General features: G+C 41.8%; 1 protein-coding gene across 1 annotated transcript in view; it reads left to right on the top strand.

Annotated features, from left to right (window-relative positions):
• FSHR (follicle stimulating hormone receptor) overlaps window positions 1–27,506 on the top strand; it is a gene marked incomplete at both ends in the record, with an annotated part of 158,707 nt that overhangs the window by 100,427 nt on the left and 30,774 nt on the right. The window contains 2 exons of the mRNA XM_080814021.1: window positions 12,665–12,739; window positions 15,627–15,701. Of these exons, the coding sequence (XP_080670147.1) occupies window positions 12,665–12,739; window positions 15,627–15,701 (150 nt within the window). The remainder of the gene's footprint in view (window positions 1–12,664; window positions 12,740–15,626; window positions 15,702–27,506) is intronic.

Here is a 27,506-nt window from a genome sequence, read left to right as displayed (position 1 = left end):
AAAAGGCCTGAATATCAACTGGTTGATGATTCCCCAAATCTTGGGTGGACTTATCCAGCTAAATCTGACTCATGTCGAGAGACAGTCCACTCCTCCTCACTTTCTAAAATGATGCCATTTTTCTCCAGGCTGTGGCAAAGTCTCATTACCTAGAATCTGTTTCAAGACTTACATCCTTTTTCCTGACCATACGGGTCCTCCTTGCTGTAAAAATAGGGGCACATTCAGTACCAACGTGAGGCAAAGGTAGCCCAAGAGTAGGGCTTTTGACTATCATTTGATATGGGGTGGAGAAATCTGCTCAGAAATCAATGAAATATGTAGTCATTAAAGAGAGGCCCCTTAATTTCTGAATTCAAAAAAATTCAGAAAATGTAGCAAGGGGCAGGATGGTATCAGTTTTCCATGCAGGAGCTTGCCGAAGAGCAAAGTAAGAATCAAACCAACTCAAATTCAGGAGTGGCCAAATGTGAATTCCTTCTTGTTCCTTCACTGCTGCCCATAAAGGAGGCACTTTTATGCCAAGAATAAGAGTTAATGAGGTGGAAAATGGTGGGGCATAAAAGGGAGAGTAATTATGAATTACAGAGTGAAAACAGAGACTGGAAAGAGGATGAAAGCCATTTGGGGAAGGGCAGATTGTGTTATAGGTATAGGAAGGTTACAAAAAAAAAAAGGCATAATAGGTCACAGAGATAATTATTAAGGAAGCTTTTGGGTTGCTGTGGGGCAACAGAAGTGTGCAGAAAGCCTGCAATAATTGCCACACACACATACTTGGAGTTTCTTTTGGGAAAGAGGCTCAGGATATATGACAATGAGGAATTCAACACTGACTTACAGGGGGATCAATGGAGCCTTCTTTAAGCTGACAATAAAACAAGCATGGTCTTCAGGAAAATAATGGCTCAGACTAGGGATACCTTCTCTCCTTGTCCAGGCCTCAGGAAGAATGGCCCTTGCTGGTTATCTCACAGAGCTGCTCCTAAGGAAACAGGTGCAGTGCCTTGAGAACGATGCTCCACGGAGCCCTTCACCCCAGCTTGTTAGAAACAGAAGCTGGCTGTCATGCAGGACTGCTGACGATGTGGCTGGCTGCCTTTTAATAACAGAATTGCAGAAATAATTAAAATCACTGAATTCTAGGGCTAGAAGGGACCCAGGAGATCATATGGATCAACAGTGTTGTTTTATAGATGAGGAACAAAGGCCCAGAGAACGTAACGGATTTGACTCAAGCAGAGTGGTTAATTAGTGGCAAAGCCAAGACTAGAACCTAGGTCTCCTGACTCCAGTGAAGTAATAAAAATCATGGTAAGCAGCATAACCTTTGCATAACGCTATGTGTTTTTTTTTTCCTTCTGCATGGCATACATTATTCATGTGATCTTCAATAGCCTGACCAACTGCAAAGAATCGAGTATGAAATGTATTGAGGTACCAAGGGCCTTACCAACATCTTACTGCAGCAAATGGATCTCAGAGAGCTCCAGTGATTTGCAAAAGCGATGAAGGACTTCCTCTGACCCACTCAAGAGACCTTGACTCATGCAGCTCCACATTGCTGCAGTTTAGAGAGCTAGAGTTTCAAATTTCTTAATCTGAACACCCCTCCCCCAGTCTGTGTGCTAATGGATTTAGTAGTCGCCATTGTGAAAAAGTTGTTCTTTCTGGCATGTTGGTGCATCTTCTTTCATGACATAATTGAAAAAGAAAAGAAAAGGCCAAGGGACCATAATTCCGGAAGGAGCAGCCATCTGCTGTGCTCACAGCAAGAGGCCACACAACTCCATCACAGGTAGTAAATATTGTATCACTAAGTTTAAGAGAGGGCTCTGGTAAATGAGGTCAAATAGACACTTAGTTTTGGGGGGAAGTTTTTTGGTTGTTTGTCTTCTTCCAATATGGTCCAGCAATACTCCTACATGACTCCTAATTAAAAGGCGAACAAAAATTCAAACACTTAGTGTATATACCCATCTTTCACCAGATGATGGATGGAAAGCTCATACATGCCTGATAGGAGGAGACTTGTTGGGCAAACATGAGATACCATGCAGGGTGCTACAATCAGGTTTTAGAATGAGTAGATGGCAACAGCAAATTCCAAAATGTCAAGGACTTTAAAACTAAGTTTCCCTCTTTGTCACCTAGCAGTCACACCTTATTTAGGATGCCAGGGCAAGAGCTGCTTCACTGTCTTTAATCCTGGCTTCCAAGTTTGCCCTGGATGTCTCTAGCCAACTTGGTTGGAAAGGAGAGAGAACATGGTAGAACACCCGTGGGGCACTATGGGCCAAGCCTAAGGTCACACACAACACTTCTGCTCACATTCCGTGGGAGGAACCTTCTCACAAGATGACGCCTAACAGCAAAATTGCCCAGAAAATGTAGTCTAGCTATGTACCCAAAAATAAGAGAGGAATAACCGATTTTGATAGACAGCTAGAAATCTCTTCATGCCCTGTATTATGTCCATAATCTCATAAAAACCCTAAGAGGTAGTTATAATAATCCCTACTGGATTCAATAAGCCTCAGGAGGGTTAGCTGACTTGTCTAAGATAAGGGTAGAATTTTAATTCAAGTCTGTTTGTCTTCCAGGTGTATGTTCACATACATTCACATGTGGATATGAGCTAAGACAAACACGAGTCAGCAGAACCTTAGTTGAAAGTCATTAGTGAAATTACACAGGTAGAGCATTTCACACTATGCTGCTATACAGGTGTGTAATAAAGGTTAATTATTATCACTATCATTATTATTGATGCAGCCTTAAGTTACACAGCTGAAACTTCCATATGTCCCAATCTGACAGATCACTTATCACAGCTTGCATGTCAGAAGCACCACCTACCTTCCCACCTGCCTTTCTTTAGTCTCTGCGGAAGCTGGCAAACTACAATGAAGCCAAGTAACCCAATCAATGTCCCTTCCCTTTCTTCTCTACACACAGTCTCCACTCCCTTATACAACCCTGGTTTTCCATGACACAGAACCCACTAAACTCCTGTTTAAACAATTTCCAACAGGCATACAGAGTAATAAAGGGATTTTCTGGCTTTTCTAACTTCTAACTCCAATATCATTCTACCTCTAGAAAATCTCTTTTCCTTCCCTTTCTTTCCCTTTTCTTTCCTTTCCCTTTCTCCCTCCTTCTCTTTTTATCCTCCTCTTAATTCCCTTTGTTTTTCCAAACAACAACCATCATGGCTCCCAAGCCTAAGTACTAGCTACCCTCCTGTATTCAGGCAGAGATGAACACCTTTTCCACTCCAACTATGTCTCCACTAGCCACTCCATTTTTATTTTCTTGCATATCAGATACATAGCCTTGGATTTTAAGTAAATCGTTGGGACACTTAATTGTTAAAAAAAAAAAAGAGAGAGAGAGAGAGAGAGAACTCATGACCCACCTCAAACCACCAATAAGTCATCACATGACTGTTAATAACTAACAGTCTAGCTGAAATTGCAAAGTGCCAGAATTACAATAATGATGGTGGGGAATGAAAATGTTTGCAGGAAACACTGAAAAATAGTAATTGAGAGGACTTGAGATTTGTTAAATATTTGAAGGGAAGTTAGAGGTGACCCCAGGATCTAAAGCTTGGGTTAGTCTAGTGAACCAATAGGGATGACAGAGCTGTTGGTTGGACTTATTAATTGGGGAAGGGAGTAGAGTTGGGGGAGGAAAATAATGAACCTGCTTGCAGTAGAATATACGGCTTTGGTAGTTGCATACATGGGCTCTGGTCTAAGAGAGAAATATGTCCCAATAACATGTGAAGCATCAACAGAGAGGTTCTAACAGGGAAAGCTTGAGAAATCCAAAGATAGAGCTTCAGAAATGTTGACATTGAGAAGGCATGAGAGAAAACGTGGTATATGAGAACAAAGAATAAAATGTACTGAATCCTTACTCCGTACCCTGCTCTGCACTGCTGTGTTGGGCATCCTTCCCACACTTTCCTCCACTTCTTTTCTATTACACTTCTGTACTCAAAACATCACATGCATGCTGCTTCCCTCCAACGAAACCACTAATTCTTGGGAGACAGTTCTTGCTTTTTACGTGCTCTTACACGGTCTACACTTGCATAGAGAATGTACTAAAAAAGCACTTACCATATGAGTCACTGCTTGAGATTTTATCTGTGAAAGGTGATTTTGCACGTTGACATATTGCCTTGCCAGAACTCTAGTACGAAGCAGCATGGAGGAATGGGGTGGTATTTAGTTGTTTTATAGGCATATCACTCCCCAAAGGATTTCTACTCTAATAGGATTTTCTTAAGTGGCAATAGTTTTCCAACTCACTCTAAATATGGCCTGCCTGGTATCTGCCATCTTTTTGAGGCCCCATGATCATATCCAAGGTCGACTTTACTTACTGGCTCCGTGGTAATTGGGGAAATTACTTAATCTTTGTAGGCTCCTTTTTCCGCTTCTGTAAAGGGACTAAGAGTGATACAACCCTCATAGGGTTGTAATGATGATTGGGCAATTTAATAAATATAAAGAACAGAAAAACTGGCAAAAAGAGCCTAATAAATGTTAGCTATTATGACTTGATTTTTAGTCCTTTTCCTCATCTGCTCTGGGAAATGAGGGAAACACATTACTTCAAAATATAATTACTCAACATTTTATATTAAGACAAAACTAAAAATGACACAATCGGTTGCTGTTGATGTATTTGAAAGTGAATTGTATTCAACTGTCTCTGATTGAGTCATGGGGGTTCTTTTACTGGTCTCAGTTTGGGGCCATATTTAGAGCAACTTTAGTAAAGACTCACCTAACACAGGAGAAGGAAGCAGATGTGACATATCAGAAAAGGAGGTATCTACCTGCTGCCACTGAGGAGAGGAAAGGAGCCCTTTGGCCATGTCCTTATCACACAATGACAGCAAGTCCCACTCTGTACTGACCCTGTCCCAAAGGGAACAATATCCTTTTTAGGTTATGCCTTCAGTGACAGAGACATCCTTATTGGGGCACACTGCCCACTCTTCTTTGATGGCCAATAGACCAGTAGTGGGTCTCTGTGGGAAACACTCAGAATGGAGGTTAGCGCAATGCTATATATCAGCTGGTTTCAGAATCTGATCTGCATTGGGCTTGACAGAACTATCCCTAGGACCTTTGCTAGCATCATTTTCCCAGCACAGTGGTTGGCTAACTCAGTATCTCCCAGCTGAAGAGGAATTCAGTCTTAAACTCCAGAAGAAGGCAGACTGTCTAGCAGGCATGGAGACATCTGGGACTGACCATGTGATGAACACTTTGCTTTCACACATACCATTTTACTTAGACCCTTTGACAACCCTATGAGGTAGTCATTATTCCATTTTATAGACAAGGAAACTGAAGCTCAGTGAGACTCCCTAACTTGCCCCCAGTTATACAGCTAGTAAGAAACAGAGGCAGGATTTAAACTCAGTTCTCTATTTTAGTCTCTGGATCTGACCCTTAAGGGAATTCTAAATGAGAGGGTTAAGTACGTGTTCAGAGACCATTATGAAATTTTCTGAAAGGCATTTTCACTGGAATTTTCACCTGAACTGTTCTGTATTTTTTAAAATTATCTAGCACATTTCCAGAAGAATTTGGAGAGTAGAAATAGGATAGAAATACAGAAAATCATACAGTATATATTTGTGCATATGTACATATATGTATATGTATGTGTGCATATATGTATACTTGTATATGTATATGAGTGTTATGTATATTATGTACAAGCATGTTTAACATTTAATATGTAATAGATAATTATATGTACTATATGTAAAAGTATATTACTCATGTATCTTCAGCTATATTCAAGCGCGACATACCAACCATTCTTTTTCTTTTTTCCAGTAACTCAGATGTAGCCTATCAAATAAAGACAGCACTGGCTAAAAGAAAGCCTAGAATACTAGACTTACTTAGAGATGATTGCTAAAACCTAAGATCAATTTTATTCATCTTTTAGATCCCTAGCACCCAGCCTGGTGCCGAAACACAAAAGCTACTTAATGACAATCTGTTGAACATTTGTTGAATTCGTTCCTAACTCTTTTAAATATTCACTCCAAGGTTCTGCTAAACAAGAAGCTTCCTTCCTGTGCTAATACACAATTTGATTTGTAAATACGCTGTTTACTGCAAGTTTTCAAGAACACAGCTTTGTTGTGCAAGAGCCAGGGTAGAAAATCTTTTATAATCTTTCAAAGATAATTCATCCACTCAGCAAACATTTGGCTGGTAGCAGGAATACTAAAATAAAAGGCAATGTCGCTGTCCTCTTTGCTTAGTGAAGGAGACAAACCAGAGTGCAAATTCAATACGGTATGTGAGGGCTACAACAGAGTGTGTACGTGGGGATCCCAGACCACAGGGAAGGAAAACAATCAAGTCCGTTCAGTCTGAGGTTATTAAAAACAAAAAAATTTGAATTAGTGAATATTAAAAATACTTTAATGCAATTGAATCCCCTGATGTGCCCAGTTAAGGAGGGGTATTTTAGAATGTTAGAGGAAAATCCTCTGTGGAAAGTCAAGGGAGGAGGGAAAAGAAGAGGCAGACCTAGTTGGAGACTATCTCCTATGTTGGGGGGAGGGGAAAAATACAGCAAAGTCATCTCCATGTGTATTTTATTTCTTATTACATCCCAATATGTAGATGTCATTGAGGTTCTAGTGAGACCTTTAATTTCTGGTAACAGTTTCTTAGTTCTTCCTTATCCTGTAAACCTGTAACTAAACTCTGCTCTGAATCAAACAGTCCCAGCATTTAGCAAATAAGTATCAGGCAAAATGGTGGACAAATTAGTACCCCTCTATGATAGTTTGAAATCTTATGCTAGACCTGGTTGAATTCTACATGCTCGTTCATTCCCAAAAGTCCCTCCTACTGAACACCCCGCCCCCTTCCATCAAGTGTACCTGTATATAAATACAACTCCAATGACCAGAAGAATGCACATCCGGAGTAGAATTTGTGGCTCGGAAACTCACTCCAGAGACAATGCCCTGAAAAGCTCCAGTATCTCACGCAAGCACATCTTCCCTTCCTTCAAGGAAACATGGAATTTCACATGCACAGAAGAGACCTTAAAAGTCATCTTCTCTAATCCTCATAGAACCATACCAGTCATCTCTGCTGTTTCCTCTTCCATGGGAGTTTTGTCAGTTCAAAGACTTCATCTGGGAGCCACAGGGAGCTGGGAAATGCTGTGACCCAGAGAAACAGAGCTAAAGGCATCCAGAAACTATTGGTACAGCAGACCGAATACATGTATGTGCTCCTTATATGCTGTGAATTAAATGTGAAACTCCCGGGAACAAAAGCCTAACTCACAGACAAGTTGGCCTCGGCTGAAATTCGGGCATGTGCCTACAGGAAAAAGGTGAAAGACACTGAAGAAAAGTGTCATCTCCTTTGTAGTTCTACAGATGTCATTTCTGAACCTCAAGACTACTTTTCCTCCATTTACCCATCCATCCACTAAACATTTATTGAGTATCTATTACATGCCAATTTACCACTAGATGCCAAAGATACAACAATAGATGAATGAGATACCATCAGGAATTCAAAGTCAAGTTGGGGAATCAGACAATGACCACACATCCCCATCAAAAAAAGAGCATGACAAAACAATGTAATTCCTTTAACTGAGCAATCAAATAAGCCTTGTGAGAAGGAGAAGGTAGGAGAAATTTCAATGAGAAAGAAAGGGGAGGCTTTCCAACAGGGATACAGGGTTTTTAAAATCAAGTGCATCGGTGGTGGGGTTATGGACATTGGGGAGGGTATGTGCTATGGTGAGTGCTGTGAAGTGTGTAAACCTGGCAATTCACAGACCTGTACCCCTGGGGCTAATAATACATTATATGTTTATTAAAAAATTTAAAAATTATTTTTAAAAAATCAAGTGCGTCACTCCCCCTGGTTTAATTTAATTGATCTCCCCTATCATGCTTTTCACATCCAGGCATGTGTGTGATATGGAGAAAGGTCTGGTGGAGTGTTACCACCAACATTCATCATACTAGAAGTTAAAACTGGGAAACATTTTAGTTGTCAGTCCATTTTAAAACAATAAATCCCTACATGCTACCACAAATAATAATCGTTATGCAAAATAACTGTCTTCTCAAAAAAAATTAGTGTGCAGAGTACCATGATTTTACATATTTGCAAAAATTTTCAGCAATCTGGCTTAATAGAAGACAGATGGAATCTCATATCTGCTTCTGCATTACAATTGTGCCCGCCATATTACATATCGAGTAACCCCTGGACTCCACTGTAGCCTCAAAGAATAAAAGGGAAAAAAATTCTATTTTTAGAATTTTTATGAAAATACTTTTGGCCATACAGACCACAAGATCACACTCTGAGAACAACTAATCTGTCACATCCCTAGAGTTCTCCTCTCCTTACAAACCCTTTACCTGTTGCCTCTAAGAAAACACCATCACAGCTGGAATTGTGCCAATTGCAATGATTTGTCACAATTGCAATGAAAATTCTTAACTGAAGTTATTGAGACAAAGAATGGTTTCTTAATTATGTAAGATCTTTGGATGTAAAAATTCCACATCCTCCCTTCGAAGACCAATTTAATGATCCTCACAGCTGCGTATTATCTTAGTCAAGTCAGGTAACCTTTATTAAACCTCCCTGGAGATATTTTGGCTGCACTAACTCCACTTTACATAGGTACACTAAAAATGAAGGGAAGCAATACATAATGAAAAATACTGTCAATTATCAATACTAAATAAATGTTCTTACATATTTTCCACAGCAGCTCTTGCTACACATTTAACATCTGAAATAGCGTGGCCCTTTTTTTGTTTTTAATTTTCTTACTTATGAAAAACTAAACCTAACTAGTACATTCTCTGTTTTACTCCTGCTTCCATCTTTTATCTCTGGTTTATCTTGCTATGATTTTGGCTCATTATCTCTCATTATCTTGTGCTCCAAAAAACTTATCTAACTTATTATCTCAGTAACCAAGGGAAAATTGGCCCTTCTTGCTCCTGAAGCAAACTTTCAGACAAAATTCATAGACCTAAAAAGGACCTTAATGATCATCTAGTTCAGCAGTTCTCAATCTTTACTGTGTATGAGACTCACCATTGCTTAGAAAATTAAAGGGAGAAAAAAAATAATACCAGAGTCCCACTCCAGACTAAAATCCAAATCTTTGGTGTGGACCCAGGCTTTGGAATTTTTTTAAGGTCCATCAGAAGATTCGTTAGAATGTAGTCAGACTTGAAAAACTATGATATAGACCAATTATTCACTTTATAGTTGGGGGGCAGCAATGGCCAAAAGGGGAAGAATGCTTACTAATAGAATCACCAGGATAGAACTAGGATTTGAACACCACCTTCTGGCCAAGCAACATGACCAAGATTCTTCTATTAATTCCCTTAATTCAGACTTCTCAAAACACAAAGTTTATTCTCCTTCCCTTGCATAAAAGTCATCTTTCAGATAATTTTATTTATGTTCCATAAACAATTAAATAGATGCACCCATTTTTTAAAGATTTTATTTGAGAGCATGAGTTGGGGAAGAGGCAGAGGGAGAGGGACAAGCAGATTTCTCACTGAACACAGAGCCTGACATGGGGCTCGATCCCAGGACCCTGAGACCATGACCTGAGCCAAAATAAGATGCTTAAATGACCGAACCAACCAGGTGCCCTGAGGTGCACCATTTTAAGTTTAAAGTTTGGCAAGTTAGACAAGCATGTACACTCATGTTACTACTTCCCCAATCTTGATATAGAACATTTCCATCACCTCAGAAAGTTTCCCCTCCCCTCCTCCCCATCAGCAATCTTCATCTCAGACCCCAGGTGACAATCACTCTGACTTCTGTCACTACTGATTAATTTTTCCTGTTTTAGAACCTCATATAAGCTAAATTACAGGATATGTGTTCTTTGACTCACATAATTTTTTAAAAATTCAATCATGCTATATCCACACTTTGTTCCATTTCGTTGATGAGTAGAATTTCACCAATATATGGATATTCCAGCTTATCCATTGGGTTGTCCCCAGTTTGAGACTAATACAAATAAAGCTGCAATACACATTTGTCTACAAGTCTTTGGGAGGGCATACATTTTTATTTACCTTGAGCTAATATATACAGGAGTGGAAATACTGGGCCCAAGGTAGCCTGGGAGGCAGGATGTGTAGAAGAAAGAGTTCCAGGCCTGCAATCAGCCAGAGGTGGTTCTGCACACAAGTGGGCTGTTTGTTGACATGGAGATCAAAATACTTCACAGGCATGTCAAAAAGATTGCAGAAAGAGTATACGGAGTAGCTGGTAAATACAGATGTGTAATAAATGATAACAGAAATGACTAGAGATGGCACTAGGTTGGGCTGGAACAAGATTCCTGAATTTCTCTGTGATATGCTCTTCCACTGCTGCATACTGTTCACCTTCCTTCAACCTTCATCCTGTCAAAGGCTCCCCCTCCCCCTACACAACCCCAATACCCTCTCCTGTATTTGAAGATGAGGCTATAAAATATGAACTACCTTCCGAAATAATTTAGAAGTGTTCTTTGGCTTTCTGTTCACAAAGAATGAACAAAGGAAGAATTGAGAATGATAAAATTACCATTCTAATAATTTGTAGTTCTCTTTGACAAAAGGATGGAGGGGAGGGAGGGAAGAAATCCAGATAAGGGAACTCGCAGCACACGAATTCACTAAAGGAGAAAAGTCTGCCTTTTAGGCAATATGAGGCTGAGATATTACCATGAGTGGTGAACCAAACCTACTGGTCGCAGTAAGTGAACCTGGAAATCATTTTTGGAAGATATGGCCCCGTTCGGATTTAAGCTCTGTCCTCTAGTTCTTCCTCCATGACCTATCTTTCCCTGTGCAACCCTTTTACTCAACTCCTTTAAGTGTTCAAATTAACATCTTCTTTTTCTAGGTCTACCACCTCTTTCCTACTCCTCCTCATTCCTGTACCTCCCAGAACTTCCACTTGTAGGACAGAAGAGCAAAATAAATGACCAATGGCCAACATGTTCTATCACACAAACACACACACACATGCACACACACATATACCACCCTTATCTATATTCAACTGTAAAAATTGTGAATACTTAAGTTTACCAAGTGAATCATGAAAAATGCTTTCATAGAACAAGAAGGCTCTTTTCTCTCACAAAATGTCTCCTTCTTCATAGGGGCTTGTGAGAAGTCACCCACCACCACTGAGTTGACAAGCTCCAGATATCACCAGCACCCCCTCACTGAGATGGCTGCTGCTTATAATCACACCTCCCCTGTAAAACTTCCTCTCTGCTCTGCCCTCCAGGCTTTCCCCTCATCAAGAGCCTTTCTAGAGCTCTTCAGCTAAATCCCAGGCCAGCAGACAGTACTTCTGCCTCAGCCAATTTGAATGCATGCTGCCTGTGAGATTTCCTAAGACACTCAGCTGCTGCATTAATACTGCATGAGCCTTCCTCTGGAGGCCTAATAATAGCACGTTTCATCTGTGAGCCACTTTATAAACATTAAGTGATTAAGCCACCCTCTATCTTCTCAAGCTCTGGGCTTTGGCATAGTGGACTTCACTCTCCACTATCCTCAAGTTACTCCAGCTGGGAAAAAGAAAAAAAAAAAAAAAAAAAAAAAAAAAAAACCCCGAAACCTGAAAGATCTTTCCTGGGTATTTTACATCAAGACATTAAGACCAAAGGCCTTACAGTAACAACCCCTACTTGGGTAATAGTATGGAGTATAATAGTATCCATGTTCCTTTTAAAAGAGACTGAATTGAGGTTCTCCTCTCCCAAAGCTAGATTAGTAGAGAGAAGAACTTGACTCCATGGTCTAGAGCATGGTCATTGAACTAGAGCACATGGCACCAAATCCAGACTGCCGTCTATCTTTATAAATAAAGTTTTATTGGAAGACAGTCATGCTCATTCATTTGCTTGCTATCTATGGCTACTTTTGCACTGCATTATCAATTGAGCAGTTGTGATGGAAACCAAACGACCCACAAAGCCAAAAAATATTTACCATCTAGGCTTGTAAAAAAATTTTGTTGACCCCTGCAGGGTCTAAGGAACTTCAAGCTTATTCTTATCCTGTATATTCCCTAAATATCTTTTTTTTTTAAGATTTTAAAGATTTTATTTATTGACAAAGATCACAAATAGGCAGAGAGGCAGGCAGAGAGAGAGAGACAGAGGGAAGCAGCCTCCCTGCTGAGCAGAGAGTGATGTGGGGCTCAATCCCATGACCCTGGGATCATGAGTTGAGCCGAAGGCAGAGGCTTTAACCCACTGAGCCACCCAGGCACCCCCCTAAATATCTTTAATCAATTCTCTTTCCCTTTCTGGGCTTCAGTTTGTACATCTGTAGACTGAATAACCTCTAAACTAACCAAGCCATCACATTAGGCTTATTCTCTCATTGTTCTCTAAGTATTAGCATCTCATATGATAGCTTTGACTCATTATTACAGCTGACTTGAGGGCAGGAATAGAGTTGTGTGTGTCTCATGAATCACTGTAGGCAGGAGGCTCTATGCTGAGCCCTAAATCCATCTGCGAAGTGTAACTATACTGACTTGAATCATAGAGTTTGTTTTTTGTTTGTTTACAGAGAGATCTCACAGAATGAAGTCTTGGAAGTGATAGAGGCAAATGTGTTCTCCAACCTGCCCAAATTACATGAAATGTAAGCAAGATCCTGTGGGGTTTGTTCGTGATCTTTGGCAATAGCCTTAAATTTTGTGTATATCCCTGGAAGACCCTATCTCTGCTCAATCCTCTGATCTCTGAAATTCATTTTAAGGGGTGCCTGGGTGGCTCCATCAGTTGAGCCTCTGCCTTTGGCTCGGGACATGATCTTAGGATCCTGGGATGGAGCCCCGCGCTGGCCTTCCTGCTCAGCAGGGAGTCTGCTTCTTCTTTTCCCTATGCACCTCTCCCTGCTCATGCACTCACGTGCTCTCTCGCTCTCTCTATCTCTGTCTCAAATGAATAAATAAGGAAAAAAAAAAAGAAATTCATTTTAAGTTGTCAAAATCAGCCCAAAGGCACTGTCATAGGTCTCTCTGCCTGGTGACTCAGGTACCAACCTAGAGACTAGTCTTGTCATGCTCCCTCCCTCCCAGATTTTTTTTTTTTCAATAGACCCAAGAACCTTGTTCAGTAACTTAAGATACCTCTATCTCATTTTCTCATTTAAAATTATTCCAGAGTCAAAGTCCAAAATAAATCCCACATGATGTAGTTAAAGATAGGCAATCCTCACTTGAATACCAGCTGATGCCATATATCTCCATGAAACCTTGGCCAAGATACAGAATCATTCCAAGACTTGGTTTTCTTATCTGTAAAATGAGAATAATAATGAAAATACATGGCACAGGATCACTGTGACAAATAAAGGAGATAAATATTAATTAGATCTAACACATCAACTGCCATAGAGGAAGTATGTCATAACAATCCTTGGTTCCTCATTATAACCCAATTTTCTTTCTCTTTTTGACATTCTCATTTTACACACCTGTTAATATTCATATAGATGCAGTTCTGTTTCATACCAGCCTATAATTACAATAAATCAATTCAGAAAATCATAAAATATCAAGGCCAGGGACGCCTGGGTGGCTCAGTCAGTTAAGCGTCTGCCTTCAGCTCAGGTCATGATACTAGGGTCCTAGGATCGAGTCCAGCATCGGGCTCCCTGCTCGGCAGGGGGCCTGCTTCTCCCTCTGCCTGCTCTGCCCCCTCTGCTTGTGCACGCGCTCGCTCTCGCTCTCACTCTCTCTCTCTCTCTCTCTGTTAAATAGATAAATAGATAAATAAAATAAATAAATAAAATTTCAAAAAAAAAATCAAGGCCAGAAGAGACTGGAGACTATCTGGTCCCAGTTTTTCCAGAGTGTATTCTGTTCATCATCAAACACTCAGGAAATTATTGAGTGTTGTTTAAAAAAGGTAAATGACAGTATGGTCAAATAAGATTGGGAAACACTGGACAAATAAAGTTAGATTCACTTACTGCAGGAAAACTCAGAACCTATAATATGCAAATATATACTTAGAATCTCCAAGGAGGATATTTTATTAAGGATTCTCAACCAATATCACTGGAAAGGTTTCTTCTGTGGGGCATGTATTAGTATCTCACAACACTTCCACGGAAATGGTTAGGAAAGCCACAGAACCACTTTCTTAACATTACAGACGAGGATAAAAGACACAGAGAAGTTCTAAGACTTATCTAAAGTTACCCAGCCAAATCCACAACAGGATAAGGACTTGAAAATAAATCCCAATTCTGGTATTTTTTTTTAAACCTCTTTTTTAAGCTTGCCAAGTAGATATACACATTCACATCATTCATATTATTTATTTAGAAATGACACTCGGTTTGTCCATACTGGCAGACTGCCCCTTCCCTTTTCCTTCCTTCTACCCACTCGGCCTCCCACCTGCATTATTCCTCAATGCCATTAAACCTCTGCAACTGTTGCCTTCCCTCATTCTCCCCCATTGCCCTCCTGTTCCTTACTTTCTTCTCTGTTTGGTCTCACCTTATCCTAGTTGGAAAAAGAGAGTTGACCAGGATCTCAGACCCACAGGGCATATCACAGAAATGAACCAAAGGGCAGCCAGCTCTCTGGGCAGGGTCAAGCAAGCATCCCCTCTGTTGTTCAGCGGGCCGTGGAGCTAATGGAACGGCTCTTTCATCTCTTCCCTGCACGGAGAGGTGCTCACCCCCATGTAGCACTGACTGTACTTAAAATAATTAATTACCTGGTACTTGGATCTGGGTAGCTACAGGTTACTGCAATATAAAAGCTAATGAAACAGGGAGGAAGTAATTAACACAGAGCACCTCTGCAAATATACATTGATCCAGCAAGATGAGGAAAGGGCAGTCTCTCTCTGCTGGCATCCAAATGTGAACATGCTCACCTCCAGACTATTGATCAGGACACGGCCAAAGCCAACAAGGGCAGAAGACTCCACTTCTCAGGAGCTATGAGAGTAGCCTCAGTCTACAGCATACAGGGAATCACCAGCACATTCCCAGCTACCATTTGCTGCCGTTTCTTGGTTAAAATCAGAGATGTCCACTGCTTTTCACCTGATCTTTGTTTTCCTTTGTCCCTCTACTTTTTCCCTAATCTCCTTTTGCCCTTCACCCTTCCTTCCATCTTCTTTTCACCTTCTTTTGTTGTTTTCCATCTCCTGCTCTCGTCTCCAGACCAGACAAAATCTCTAAAAGTCTCATTACTGCCCTCTTAGCCGCTGCAGAGGAAACAAGAGGGTTTCTAAAAGACACACCAGTTACAGATGCAGTGTGCTGGACGAAAAGGACACCCTCAACCAGTGCTTTGTTCGGCTATCACTAACAGGTGCCAAGAGGACATTAGTTATGAGATCCAAGTGGTTAACATTCAGTTTGCACAGTCTGAACTCTTCATTGAAATGATGGATGGATAGAGGGATGGGTAGGTGAATGGATAAACCCTTTGCATAACGTGAAAAATACTACAGCATTCCTCAGTGTTGAGTTCATGTACACGTTCTTTCCTGTTTTGCAGTAGAATTGAAAAGGCCAGCAATCTGCTATACATCGACCCAGATGCCTTCCAGAGCCTTCCCAACCTCCGATATTTGTAAGAACTCTTATACTCTGGTGCCCCCTCTATAAACAAATTGTGTATTCCTGTTTTAGCAAAACATCCACCTGCTACTCAGGGGGAGCAACTGCTTTTTTTAAATAGATGTGGGTTAACGTAGAAGGGGGAGACACTTGCTGGTGGGTTTTATTTAATAAGTGAGTTCTACTATTATAACTGCATTTTTGTTTTCACTTACTAAAACAGACATCATAAGGCATGTCACTTGCATAAATGGAATTGTCACGTGGACTTCTTGCAGAACTCAGTCTTAATTTAGTGTTAATAAGATGCAGCCAGAATTTGTGCTAGCATTTAGCTTGTGACCTTGACCTCAAAGACATCTCATTTGTTCTGCGTATACGCATTTTTTCTTTGATACATTATAGTGATTTATTTTGTAAGTTCTAGTTAATAATAGACATGGTATTTTATCAGCAGAGAGATTCCTAGTGTTTGAGCTCCATCCTTTGAGCCTGCCCCATTAGCAAAAACACTGTTTCTTCCATTCAAGTGGCTTCCAAAATAGCTGAGTGCTTGACAGACCCCAGAGTGCTAGGATAGAAACCCATAAAACACCACGTAAGAACTTGGGCTAGAAGTCACACTAAGCCCATTTACTAGCTACTTATCACAGGCTAGAACTTAATCTCTCGCAGCTTTTTCCCTGTCACAGGAATGGAAATAATAATAATGATAGATGCGTATCAGTTACCTATTAACATAGTAAAGCATAACCACCACCACCACCCCCCCAAAAAAGAGTTTTAAAGCAACATCTCTTTATTATCTCTCATCTATGAGTTGCTCTGTGGAATGGGTTTGTTGGCCTGACCTCAGCTAAGCTCACTTAAAAGTAACTACATTGGGGCACCTGGGTGGCTCAGTGGGTTAAAGCCTCTGCCTTCAGCTCAGGTCATGATCCCAGGGTCCTGGGATCGAGCCCCGCATTGGGCTCTCTGCTCAGCGGGGAACCTGCTTCCCCCGCTCTCTCTGCCTGCCTGTGATCTCTGTCTGTAAAATCAATAAATAAAATCTTTAAAAAAAAAAAATTAACTGCATTTAGGTGGCAGGTCAGCTGGGGACTGGCGGCTGTCGACTATCCCAGGTGAGAGGACGGGTCTCCACCAAGTGGTGCTCATTCCCGGCAGGCTAACTAACATAGACTTGCTCTGATGGCAGTCCTGGGGGTTCCAACACAGGCAGCTCAAACTTGCAAGCCTCTTGAGACCCACACCCTGAATTAGCACACTGTCTCTTCTGAGCCAAAGGAACTCATGGGGCCAGCCCTGATTCAAGAGGTAAAGAAGCACACTCCCTTTTTTTTTTTTTTTAAGATTTTATTTATTTATTTGACAGACAGATCACAAGTAGGCAGAGAGGCAGGCGGAGAGAGAAGGGAGACAGCAGGCTCCCTGCTGAGCAGAGAGCCCGATGCGGGGCTCGATCCCAGGACGCCAGGATCATGACCCGAGCCGAAGGCAGTGGCTTTAACCCACTGAGCCACCCAGGCGCCCCAGCACACTCCCTTTTTTTAATGGGAAAAGCTGCAAAGTCACAAAATAAAGTGTGTGGATACAAGGAAGCACAGGGAATTGAGGCCATCTTTGCAACCAGTTTAAAGAATGTAAGAAGTTCTACCCACTGCCTGTCACATGGTAAATGCTCCTATTAGTATTAGTTGCTAGTGATACTCTGACCCTAAATTTTGATCCACAATAACTAGAGTTAGTAGGTACAATGAGCAACACTGGGCCATCGTATACCTCAGCTCTGATGGACTAAGGGAATAAAAGATTGATTTAACAGAACAGAATCTATAGGACATGGAATTTCCTCTCCCTGATCAGAGCTGAGAAAGGATCTGAGAAAGAGTCAAGGTTAAATTAAAGTCAGAGGCAGGACCGGCTTCACTGGCATGCTGTCCATGCAGTCATGCAGGGCTCCATCCCCAAAGCACCCCACCCCCAGAGGACCTCCCACTAGGTTTGATTCCTTGCTGCCACTGTCGTGAAATGCTTAAACTTCTTCTTCTTTTTTTTTAATACAAAAGATCCTGCGTTCTCTGTTTGCACTGTGCCCCACAAATGTAGCCACTCAGGCTCTGAAGTCAGGGTGATGACCTCTTCTAGTTTCAGACCGTGGAGTCTCGGCTCCCTAAATGCGCTTTGCTAGACTGTCTGCAGAAACTAACCTGGATTAGGCATATAACAGTGGAGGAAAATAGGTTAACAGAGAAGGCGTGGGCCTAGAATTTTAAAGACTGACTTCTGACTTCATCCTCACCCCACCATGTACTCTTGGGCCAACTGCTGGACTTCTGAGATGCACTTGTATAGGACCCTCAAGTGAAATTTATATATGAAAATATCATCCAAACCACGAAGTGTTCAAAAACATTAATAAATGTCCTGAGTATTTTGTAGGATGATTATTGCTGAACAACCCAAGTCTACCAGTCCACTCTCAGGAAAAGTCCACTAAGGGCTGAACTAGAGTTATGGTGGCCACTGAGACCTTCGGCTTTTGCTTACACCGGTTGTCATGAGTTCAAAAAGAAGAGGTTTGAGAAATGCCTTTACATTTCATGGAGCAATATAGAAAAGAAAAAAAAAAAACTATATATGATGGCAGAAGGACAGGATTCCCGTAGGGTACTGATATTTACCAGGTAGATAGCAAAGTACCTTCCCTAAGCTTCAGTTTCCTTATCTGTAAATAGGGTGGGTTGTGAAAAACAATTAAGACTATACCTGTAAAAAAGCATCTTGCAAGTTGTTTCTCAGTATACAAACTACAAGTATACAAACAGCAGTGCCTGAGTGGCACAGTTGGTTAAGCGTCTGACTCTTGATTTTGACGCAGGTCATGATTTCAGGGTTGTGAGTTCAAGTCCTGAATTGGACTCTACACTGGGCATTGGAGACTGTTTAAGATTCTCTCTCTCCCTCTGCCTGTCTCCCTTTCCACTCACATGCACATGCTTTCTCTCACAAAGAAAAAAAAAAAAATTACACAAACATAAAATTATAAGTGCCTGTGTCCCAGTTGGCTTATTTCATTCCTTTTCTTCTTTCCCTCCCAACTGCCATCTTCCCTTCTTTCTCTCCCTTTTCTTTTAGAAAAAGTCTGAGTGGAATATGGTGGCCACAGAGCCTTCAACAACAGAATAAAATCACTTTAGGACATGCAAAGGAATCCGCAGGAAGACTGCCACTCACATGCATGTAATGAAAAGCATTCCTGCAGAGGATAGATCCAAAAAAGAAAACCACCCCTTCACATGTATATTCCATAATGCTTGATAATAACAGCATGAATAGTAGCCAGAATGGTGGGCTGGAAGCAGGTGAATAAGGGATGAGGAATCATCGCAAAGTTTGAAATCAAGAGATCCAGAATTAGACCCAATATTGGCCTACACCTTATGGTCAACACCATTCACTCTTATAAATAAGGACCCTCAGCCCTCCCTCTAGGGGGTGAGAGCTAGGGAGGAACTTAGGAGGATGTGGGCATGGAAGGCACAGCCCCAGTAGGAAGGAATGGGAACTTAGACAAAATAGAGGGGCCGGGCTATTACTGTGATTCTGGAAGAAGCTAAAATCTATGCCATCAGTCATCAAATCCAGCACCCCCCACTCCATGTCCTTTCCTCACTTTGAGATGTTGAGTGGTCCCCACTCCCACCTGGCTCCCCTATCAAGTCCAGACAAAGCTGTAGGTAACGGATTCCAGCCACATCCTTTATAAGAGCAGGTTATTGTTCTCAGGGCATTTGAGAAAAGAACTTGTCAGCAGTTTGGACAATGACAAGTCATTGTCAAAGTAGCCTCCTTGATTACTCTGAGAAAAATATTTACGTAATTCTACAGTGAGTAAAATTCTTTCACATCTACTGCCATGCATCAAGAAGGTAAGAAGTTAAGAAAAAGAGTGGCCCATCTTGAATCTTTTGACTTTATTGCTAAAGGTGCGCTATTACCAGCTGCACATACTTCCTTCAGATGTGGCACATGGTGACCCTGGGAATCCCAGAAACTCTGCACTCTAAAGGCTCTTTTACCAATAATACTTCTATTCGGGGCTCAGCCTGTGGCCCTTTGAAAAATTTTCGATACTGATAAGGGATCTAAATTAGTTGGACCTCTAATCTGAAAGGGTCCATAATGGAAACAAAGCCCGGTTGAGCTTCCTTCTTCCATGCTTATTTGTGTCTGAGCAGCAGTCACAACGGCCTCACAATCCAGGAGCCAGGTAGAGGTAGATGGCAATGATTTCAGATATTCTTTGGGATGATGAACTACCTGCTTCAAGGCGAAGAAGAAACACAAAATGGATGAAAGAATCCAGAAGGGACCAGTAGGATTGAATACTTGTTTATTTCCTGAAGCCAGGATAAATGTTTATCATCACAGCCACCAAAGCAGGAAATTACAAGGGGTTAGAGGTAAGTTTCCATTTGACTGGAACATCCTAATTCACACACACACACACACACACACACACTTAGAAATGTTGTTTTGAAATTTTCAGCATTGATTCCATTTCATGCTGATCACTTGATGGCACAGAATTCAAGACAACTGGAAATCAACGTTCTTGATCACTGCCTTCATACTTCACCGAGGAACCTAAAGTGGTTAGGGAAAAAAAAAAAAAAAACCTCATGAATAAAGAAATGTACTTTGACTGGAAGAATATACATCACAGGATTCATCTGGGTGCATTTTTTAAGTCAATATTGTATTTGCAGGCAATATTTCTTTCTTTACTGCTCTGCCTTCCTGGAGCTGACCTTTTGTATATGAAAGATTATCTATTGATCTGTAAATAAGGTTTACACAATATTCTCTTGCCTTTGCATCCTGTCAATGTAATTTCCAGGCAGCTGGGTGTTGCTCTTTACTTCTCAATAAACCCTAATTCCATTTTAGCAAACCCTTCCCACAGCTGGGGAGGGCCGCTCCCCAACTGACAACCATCTTCTCCTCACATGCAGGCTTGTTAGACCCTCCTTAGGATCCCTGTTAGCAGTAGCCACACCATCTGCTTTCTCCAGCCAGGGCTAATTCCAGGGGAGTCTGCACTGGGACTCACCCTAGCAAGTCTGGCTGTTTGCTCCCCATCCCTCCCCTAAGTCCCTCCCTCTCTGGTCTGTATTCCCCTCTAATTTCCTTTAATAGGAGTACTGAAAGTAGCTTCTCTGGTTATAAAAGCTGAACCAAATGTTGGACATCTCAAAGGACAGATGCTAGGGACTCAGGAAGCCACACAGAGTAGTGCCACCTGTCTGGGCTCAGGTGTTGGCTCCCGCTCTTCTTGGTTGTGTGACCTTTGGTAATAGCTTTACTTCTCTAAGTCTCAGTTTTCCTTTCTATAAAGCAGGAATAACATTACCTGCACCTCTGTTTTGTATGAAAGAAGTTACTGAGAACAATGACCAACACTCAGAAAATTCTCAGTAAGTGTTAACAATTCTTATTAAACTCTTGACCCTGTCGCTTACTAAATAGGAAAGCTCACAGAGGAGACTTCATCTCTCTGTACCACAGTTCTCCCCTATGCTTAATAAAAACAAAGTGATACCTACCTTTTGAGATCGTTGCAAGGATTAATTTGCTGAGGATGGTGACAGTAGTGGTGATGGTGAATATTTTCCCACACCAGTATCCCTAAAGTTTTTGGAAGCCTTTTTAACTTTTCTTTTGGAAAGAATCCACTGACCAGCATTCAAACGTGGAAATACATCACTTGTGCTTCTCAAAGGAAAAAGGCATCCTTCTTACTGAACTCCTGACATATCCAGAAAGGTCCTTCCAAACAAGCAAAACTGCATTATCCTTCAGAGTTCGAATGGAGAGCTCTTGACCTCTCCTTTTAATGTTTATTTTCAATACTCGTTGTCCACAATATCTCTTGCCATCTCCACAAAAACTAATTCCAGTTCTTCACATCACAGCTGGTTAGATAATGCTTCCCACTTTTATGCTGATTTACAGTTTAACACTTTTTCTCATACTTTATTGCACTTGAGCCTCCCAGCAATCCAAGAAGTAGGCAGGGTAGTAAAAGTCCAAGCATTTGCAGCAGTAGGCTGGCCTCGCCTGTAGACCCTGAGTACGTGGCTCTCCTCACAGGAATGTGCAATGGCCCTACAAACTGGAGTATTCTGGGTGTACGGCAAAGGCTGGCTGGCTGTTCTGATGAAAGAAGGACCATATGAGTGTTCATTTTTAGAAGTTATGGCAGCCATGTACATAGTAGAAAGGATTGGTGCCTGCCCTTTTTTTCCTCCATCATTTTGGATGCCAACTGGCCAATAAATAAAAACTCATTCAGTCTTTCAACAATCATTTATTGGGGTCCTACTATATTCTAGGCTTTGTAGTAGTTGTTGGATATACAAAAGATGCCAAGACAGATGAAGCCTCTGCCCTTATGGAACTTATATTCTAGCTGAAGAGATAATGTTCAATAATGTTAGGTGGTGTTAGTGGTATAAAGAAAGATAAAGTAGGACAAGTAGAGAATAATGTTTTAAAAAGGTGGTGGTTGAGAAAGAATGGAGGGGATGGCCTTGTGAGAGAGACAGGAGACATCTATGGACAGATCTCAAGGAGCTCAGTCTTTTGTGGAGAAAAGGCTAGCTAGCACCCATTAACCCCTGGCAATAACACATCTATCTGTAGAGCTGTGTGGTCCTTGTCACAAACAAGAGGACTGACCCCATGCTTCAGGCTGGAGGAGTCAGGGGAAGTGTCATGTGGGTAGGCAGCACTTAGCTGCAACCTAAGGGGTAAATAAAACTTGGAAAGATAGAAAAGAAGGAATTTCCTGTGGGAGGAGAAAAAAGATGAGCAAATACATAGAAGGTAAAAGGATCATGGAATAGGCAGAGGAGGGGGAGAAACTGAGTCCCAGCTAAAAAGAAGATACACACTAAAGAGTAGGACTGCATTAGGATAGACTGGGTTTGGTAAGATTAGAAAAAAGAAATTAAGGCAGGGGAGTTCAGGACTACTACCATAGTAAAGAGTAAGCTGTAAGAGATTTTGAGCAGCACAGTGACAAGATGACAAGGGTTTGGACTATTCATTGACCAGGAGCAGAGTACAGACATACACTCAAGGGAGACCTGCTAAGAGGCAACTGCTGCAACCCAAGGGTACAGTAATGATGGCACCTGGAGGACTGGGGAGGCCTGGTTCAACTGGGGACATATTTCCAAAGAAGAATCATTGGTATGTGATCTACCTCTAGGTAAGACACGGACCCAAGTGACTGCAGTGATTTTTGCCCCTCACTTCTAGGAACTCCCAAAGCCTTCCTTCTCCCATACCCCTCCTAAGCACCTCACACACAAAACCAACCTACAGATGGGACCAGAAGTCCTTTTACACAGGGGCTGGTGCTTACTGGAAAGAAATTATTAGCTATCTCCCTGGCTGTCAGTGTTGTAAGGATCTAAGGATGTTGTCATGGCGACAAAAATGGGCACAATGGAAATTATACAATTGCTTCTTTTATCGGTTAGGTGTCTAGCAGAGCCAACTACGCCTGCCATTGTCAATGCTAGGAAAATACAGTCAGATTTTCCTTCTGAAATGCTCAAGTTCAGGAGGAGATTTCAGCCTGAGCCTGTCAGCTCAAGGAGGGCAAGAACCTGCTCTTCACTGAGGGCCTGATCATCAAGGAGTTGACGTTTTCATACCGCTCACCTCCTTTCCTCATTCCTCTAACCTGTTCACTGTGTTTTCTCCTACAAGAAGCCCAGGGCTTTTTCGTCAGCAAGACTATTCCTTGATCCATCAGGGTACATCCATATGTTCAGGGCTTGATGGTCTTCTTCCTAGAGGAATTTCTGCATTTAAAAGAGAGGCCTAGACAAGGCAATGTGAAACCCAAGGATTGATAATGATAGACTTCAGGTATGGAGGTTATCTGGAGAGAGAGATAAGTCCCAAAGGATCCACTCCAATAGCACCTAGGCAACCATACTCAACCCACATACAGAGTCTCTGAATTGTTTTTTTCATAGGATAGAGCTTCTCATGAAGTAGGAATTAAAGCTACCACAGAACTCTCCCTAAGGATCAGGGCAGCCCCTGGAGACCAGGATGGGCAGAGGAGGCTGGGGAGGGCAGCAGGAGCAGGCTGGACGATGACGGAGGGAGGGTGACACAAGAGAACTCTAGTTACCAGATTCTGTGCTACTCCAAGGTGGGGACTAAGTTGTCTTCATAGCTAGATCCCCAGGTCTGGGCATTAAAAACAAAAACAAACAAAAGAAAAAGAAGGCACTCAGCTCTGCATTTTTCCTTATAGAGGATGTTGGCTGTGCACCTCTCATGTACCTGGTTCTCACCTCCCTCTAATAGCTGTTGAGGGACACACTTTTCCCTTGTTGCCCTCATTTATCTCATCTGCTTTCTCTTTCCCAATGTGTGTTCGTAGGCTGTCAGCTAAAAACAAAAAACATGAGAATGTAGGCAAGTTCTAGTGGAAAGGCCCCACTGCTCCCACACTCTAGACATGCCCATCTGGGAAGATGGCTTCCCCAGGCATGGGTACAGAAGGAACACAGCCCAGGGGACCCACCAGCCAGCAGATGAAGTGGCTCAGGACTAGGGAGCAATGAAGTGGCAGAAAATGCAAAGTAAGGGATTCATCTCTGGGCCCCACAAGGCACGGGGTTTGCGCATAGTAGGATCTTCATGAAAATGCAGGTCTGAGTTTGAACCTGTCTGTCTGGGTAGGAAAAGGGAAGGAGCTGCTGTTTTTAGAGGAGTATCTGAGGCATTACGGAGTGTGAACGCCAAAGTGACAAATGCTCTAAGGAAGAATATCTTCACTGGTAGCAGACATTACAAAACTGTTCTGTTGTGGTTTAATCATGAGTTTACTCATAGCGAACACCCTGCAAAAAAAAACGCTGAGTTCAGGAGGTGGAGAGCTCCTCCCTCACCAGTTTGGGTTTCAAAGCTAGCAGTGCAAGGAAGAGAGCAAGATGTTTAGGGGGATATGGGGAAGAAATCAGGTACCCCCCAACAAAGGCCAACCATTAAGGTCTCTCTGGACAAGGAACAAACCACAGGAGTCAAGTGGACACGGAGTCACTCGTCAGGACACCAAGAAGAGCCACAGACCCAGGTTCCAGTCCTGTCAGTGGGAACTTGTAAGCAAGCAACTAGACCCCTCTGGGCCTCAATGCAATGAGGAGAGAAACCGTGTTCCTCTCTCCTTCTAAAGGTTGTCGTAAAGAAGGAAAAGGCAGGGAGAAGACGAAACACGTAGGAGACTGCTTTTAAAGTTTAAAGCAGCAACAAGAGCGAGAACTGCTAACTCGAAGAGGTTCTGATGGATGATACGGGGGCGGGTAACAGGAATCCCAGCATAGAAAGAAAGCATTTGCACTTGGTATAAGTTGATACAGTCTTACAAAAGCCCCGGGAGATATTTTCTGATGACTCCATGTTATAGATGGTAAATTTGAGGTTCATAGATGGTGATTGAATTGCCCAAACTCAGAAAATGGGATTAAGAAACAATCCTGGGGCACAAAAAATAGGGAAATTAGTATTTATTGAGCATCTATTCATCTCATCATCCCATCTTCCAAAAATAGTATGCGTGTATCTTGCCCAATTTACAAATGAGGATTTTGAAACTCAGAGATTATGTACTTGACAGAATGGAAGCCAGAAATGTCTGACTCCAACCCAGTTCATCCCACTTTCTGGCACACCACAGCGGGGAAGGTGTAGAGCACAGATGAAGCCAACATAATGTACTCAGTGTTCTGAGTACAACATTGACACCTTATTAATGTTTGCCATTTGGAACTTGTGATCATCTACTCAGGCTAAGTTGGAGTGTACCTAAGAAATAGCTTCCTAAATAATTAATGTTAGAAATGAGTTGTGAGGAAGGGTGTGCAAACTATTTAAAATATTAACTCTTTTGTGACTCCCCTATGTATTTTAAAAGTAACTGCTTGCCACAAATTGGTAGTTTGATTGAAGTTATTCTTACGTTGGCATCCAAACAGGTCCCAAAAGGTTGCCACTTGGCAATGCTCTATTGGCAGTGAATCTAACCTAGAGAGAACTTTAGGTTTTAAAAGTCCTTTATGCAGCCAATGTGCTATAATGGAAAGAACATCACAGGAAAGGCACAGGGGCCAGAGTGCCGAGTTCAGATGCCATTTCTTCCACTTTCTAGCAGACAAGCCAAGAAAACAGAAGCTTCAAAACTTTCAGTTACCCGAAAATGAAGCTAATACTAACTTTCTTCTAGAGTGTGGGCAGGACTAAAGGACTTCAATACAGAAAGACCTTTAAAATGTTGCCTAACCCTTGCTAAGGTAATTGGTAAGTTTTAACTATGATTCTTTCTGGTTTGAGTCTAGAAATTTGAGTTATTTTTTTTTTATACTGCCTGTGAGCACTGTAAGATGAGAATCATACTCATCTCAGAAACTCACTGTCAGGTCACATGGGATAACATACAATAGCTTTGTCAATCATATGTGCTACACAAGTGTGAGGCAAGGGCTTTTCCAGTCTTCGCTTCATCATAGAGAGGCACAGGTCAGAAGTGTGACCTATGTAACCAGCCCGTAGGACTTCAGTTACTTCCCCAAGAGCAGTCCTCTGGTCTACTGCCACTGTAACCACCCTCCCATTTGGCCCGAGTCAGACACTGGACACTATGTCCCCCAAGCAGGAGACTGCTACGAAACTACCACATGGTCTTCTTCAAGTTCCTTTCTCAACATACATGAGGCAGCCAGCAGTGCCCACACTTGTTCATGGAGGGGCAGGGGAAGGGCATATTCACAATCATCCCCAGAAGCCCTTCTCCCAAGGTCTCTACACCATTTTCCTGTTCAGTTTGCATGAGAGGTTAAGAACTATGTAACTGGAAGGTAGCATCTCTCATCCCTTTGTGTCTCAGGTGAAACCAACATGGATATTCTGTTTCACTGAGATGTGCCCTAGCTAAGGATACAAAGGTATCCTACAGTGTGCTCAAAATTGAAAGCACAAAGAACATCAACAGTGACAGCTAGCTGGACAATTAGCCCATCATAAACTTTTTTTTTTTTTCATTCAGGCCTGTTTCGTCTACTATTTTTCTTCAGTTTAGTTCCCTTGATTCAGCTTGCCACTAGAGCACATGATTTCTTTGTACCCAGACATGGTACCTTTAGAGGTTAATTGTTGGGCTGAGAGCATGAGTCTTGTTCCATGGCGAACATGTCTATACAGTTACAGAGGAGTTACTCAGAGTCTCTTACCTTCTTCAGATGCAAGTAGAAAGTGAGCCAAAGTTCACTTGACATAATGATCCCTACTTGGGTTCAGCTAACTTCCTAGAATGGCTTCTAGAACTCAGAGAAACATTTTGCTTACTAGTTACCAGCTTATCATAAAGGGATATAACTCAGAAAGAGCTAGATGGAAGAGATGCATACATAGGGTAAGGTGTGGAGGAAAGATTCAGAGCTTCTGAGCCTGCCACTCTCCCCACGTCTCCACCAACCTAGAACTTCTGCACAAGGAAGCGGGACAAACATGAAATATTTGTTTCTTATTATAAATTACAGTATCATGGCCCTCATGAAGAAACCCTCCTGGGCATTTAGTTGGACACATTTCCAGAGGTAAGGAACCGAGTGCTTAGCTATACAGTCCATTCATTCATCTGTGGGCAACCTTCATAATGAAGGACCATCAGTCATTATGCTAAACCTGATAATGTTAACAGCACCAACTTTATACAGTCAGAAAGAGGTGG

The sequence above is a fragment of the Martes martes genome, assembly GCF_963455335.1.
Source record: "Martes martes genome assembly, chromosome: 9".
Taxonomy (NCBI): Eukaryota; Metazoa; Chordata; class Mammalia; order Carnivora; family Mustelidae; genus Martes; species Martes martes.
This window is presented reverse-complemented; position numbering and strand designations above follow the sequence as displayed.